Source organism: Rhagoletis zephyria, unplaced genomic scaffold (assembly GCF_001687245.7).
Source record: "Rhagoletis zephyria isolate East Lansing unplaced genomic scaffold, Rhagoletis_zephyria_1.1 Rzeph_scaffold_16471, whole genome shotgun sequence".
Taxonomy (NCBI): Eukaryota; Metazoa; Arthropoda; class Insecta; order Diptera; family Tephritidae; genus Rhagoletis; species Rhagoletis zephyria.
In genome coordinates this window covers 741-4039 of record NW_016173535.1, presented here as the reverse complement: position 1 = coordinate 4039, position 3299 = coordinate 741, and the positions used below count along the sequence as shown (strand labels likewise).

At 41.7% G+C, this 3299-nt stretch overlaps 1 protein-coding gene across 1 annotated transcript; it reads right to left on the bottom strand.

Annotated features, from left to right (window-relative positions):
* Positions 1-301: 301 nt before the first annotated feature.
* Positions 302-1087, bottom strand: LOC108379473 (uncharacterized). Its single transcript, XM_017635826.1, has one exon. It carries the CDS (start codon positions 1085-1087, stop codon positions 302-304), a length of 786 nt encoding a protein of 261 aa, XP_017491315.1.
* Between the last annotated feature and the right edge of the window lie 2212 nt (positions 1088-3299).

Genomic DNA, 3299 nt, shown 5'->3' with positions numbered 1-3299 from the left:
TGCTACTCTGGTCTTAGCACATAATAGCTTGACACTGAGAATTTCATTATTTTGAGAGACACTTCGAACGTATATACATGCGCCATATGCGGCTTCGGAACTGTCGGAGAAAGCATGTAATTCATAATTTGCAACCGGTGCAAATGCCTGGCGATCAATCTTGAAGCTATTTAAATATTGCAGTTGATTGCGAAAGTTCTCCCAACGAGAGTGATATTCTTGAGGGAGCGATTCGTCCCAACTAATATTCAAGCGCCAGAGCTGTTGCATAAAATTTTTGCAAGCACGACGACAGGGCTTATTAGACCTGTGGATCGAATAGCTGCGCTATTTGGGAGAGAACACTTCTTTTTGTAGTCGCCGGTTTAGCAATTGAGTCTGGCTTTTCATATAAGAACTTGTCTATAAAGGGGTTCCATATGACTCCCAGTGTTTTAATTGCATTATCACCCTTTATTTGGAAAAACTTCTCTTTACCTTCATCAGGAGTGCCATTAAGTATTTCGGTGTGATTCGCGCACCACTTTCTTAACTCGAAGCCGCCCTTTGCAAGCATAGTCTTGAGTTGGAATTGCAAATCGATTGCTTCACTTAATGTGTTAGCGCCCGTTAGTATGTCGTCAACGTAAAACGCGTGAATTGCGGCATCGGCTGCGCGTGGATATGTATGTTGCTCATCAATGCACAATTGCCTTAGCGCACGTGTTGCTAGAAAGGAGGCAGAGGTAGTATCGTACGTAACAGTGCACAGTTGATAAATGGCTATTGGATCTCTTCCGTCGGAGCGCCATAGAATATAGTGAAAACGTCTGTCATTAGGATGTAATGATACCTGGCGGTACATCTTCGAGATATCCGCTGTAAAAACATACGTATAGTAACGAAATCGCAAGACTGTAGAGAGTAGGTCGGTCTGTATTGCAGGGCCGACCAATAGTAATTCATTGAGAGATACACCTGAACTGGTTTTAGACGAAGCGTCGAATACCACGCGTAATTTCGTCGTTGAGCTTGATGGCTTTAAAACATGATGGTGTGGAATGAAATAATGGGGAACGCTAAGGTCTACATCTGATATCGGCTCCATATGAGATAGAAATATAAATTCATTCATAAACTCCTTATATTGTAAGTGAAGTGTCGTATCTTTTCGAAACCTTAGCTCAAGGGAGCGAAATTTCTAAGCGCTAAATCATACGACTGTCCTAGTGCGCTTGGACTCATCTTGAAAGGCAGTCGAACTTGATAACGACCACACGGCAAGCGTGTAAAGTTTTCTGTGAAATGGATTTCACTCTGCCTCTCATCTTTCGTTAAATTGAGCAGCGGATAATTAATGTTTTACAATTGCCAGAATGCCTTGATAGAGTCGTTGAGTATAGAGTCTTGGTGTGTGGTCGCACACTGCACCATATTGCTTATGAATTGTTGTTTGTTGAAGAGAGCCTTCCAGCCACGACCCAATCGAGAAGAGTATTTTGTGCTATTGGTAAATAACGCCCAAGTTTGACTTGACCAACAGACAGAATTTCAAAAAATGCGTCGACGCCTATGAGCAGATCAACACGTTGCGGCTCGTTGAAGAGAGGGTATGCTAATTTGAGGTTTTTTGGAATGTTCCAGTTCTCAATTCCCAGTTTTTCGTCAGGCAAAGGGCCTGTTATGTGATTTAGTACGGTGGCATCCAGTGTGATAGAAAAATTGTTGAAGCGGGATTTTATTGTCAGTACAGAATTATATTTTGCAGACATACGCGTGTGTTAGCGCAAAGGAAATGTGTGGGTGAATATTGACGCGTTATTCCTGCTATTCTGACAATTCGTTCAGAAATCAAATTTAATTGCGAACCTGAGTCTAGCAATGCTCGACAAGGGACGCTCTGGTTTTGGTTGTTAATCAAATTTACTATAGCAGTTCCTAATATATTTCCGTCATTGCGGGTAAACTTATTGTGCAAGACGGCATGAGATCTATTTGCAGAGATCGACTGTGGCGAATGCGAATTGTCGGAGCGAGTTTTTCGGAAAGTATTGTTATTGGTTTCCATATCGGAATTGTCCATATTTTGATGAAGCAGGGAATGATGGATTTTACCACAAGTGCGACATTTAAAATTTGATGTGCATTTGAGTGCAGAATGTTCATTAGTTTTTAGACAATTTTCGCATAATTTTAAATTACGAATACTATTGCACGCGATCAGCCACAGGTAAGCTTAAAAAGGCAATACATTTATGTATGAAATGGCCCTGCTTGTTACAAAAATTACATGCATTTTTCGTTATCGTGAGAGCACGAGGGTTTCTTTGTGTTTTGTTAGAACTACTATTAGATGAGTTATTGTTAGTTAATAACTGAGTAGGCATGTTACCTTCAATTATTTGACAGCGTTTCTTAAGAAACATCATGAGCTCGCTTAGTGTGGGCATGCGGTCCGTAGCGGATTCCTCATTCCACTTTAGAGCTGTATCTGAATCCAATTTTGATGTAATTAAATGGACTATGAGGTCATCCCAATGTTCTGTCGGTCGATCCAAGTTCTTCAATCCGACCAAGTGATTATTCATAACGTCAATTAGTCTTCGCAGATCAATAGAGCTTGGCCTGTAGATTTTGGGGTATTGAAACATCAACTCAATATGCTTTCTGCCATTAACCCGTTTGTTCTTAAATCTATCACGCAGCTGATTGAGAGCCACTTCGTAGTTTTCTGACACGATTTTTAGACCTTCGATAGTGGCCTTAGCAGTCCCTTCTGACGAGGTGATGGAACTTGGCTAGTGTGGTGATATGTTTATTGTTGTGCACAAGGGACATGAATTGGTCGTACCAACTCATCCATGTAGTCGCTTCACCTGAAAACGTGTGTAGCTCAATTTTTGGTAATTTAATCGACTCATACCTTTCTACGCTGGTGCACGGCACCTTGCTGGAGTTGCTTGCAAGCTCCATTTGAGTCATTATAATATTGATGGGTGCTGCGGTTTGATAATATAATTCTTCGTAGGTTGGTCGATTCTGCTGAGTTATTTCATCTGGATCTCTCTCCTCGACTTTTAGCTGGACATTATTGAAACCATCAAACGCCTTATGCAGTGCTTCAAGACGAATGCTTAGTTCAGACGTTGATGTCAATTTGTGATCCTCCTTCACTCGTTCAACAAAGTCCCGTGCCCTCTCCAATTGCTGCTCGTGCATAGTGCGACGAGTTTTTAGGGCAGCGACGGTCTTATCCTGTTTACTACTTCCCGCAGACTTTAGAGGTGGACCCTCGTTTTTTTTGCCTGGTGGGGGAAGTG

What these genes read in the sequence shown, in the direction of transcription:
- LOC108379473 (XM_017635826.1), bottom strand. Translation starts at nt 1,087, where the DNA reads ATGGAGCCGATATCAGATGTAGACCTTAGCGTTCCCCATTATTTCATT.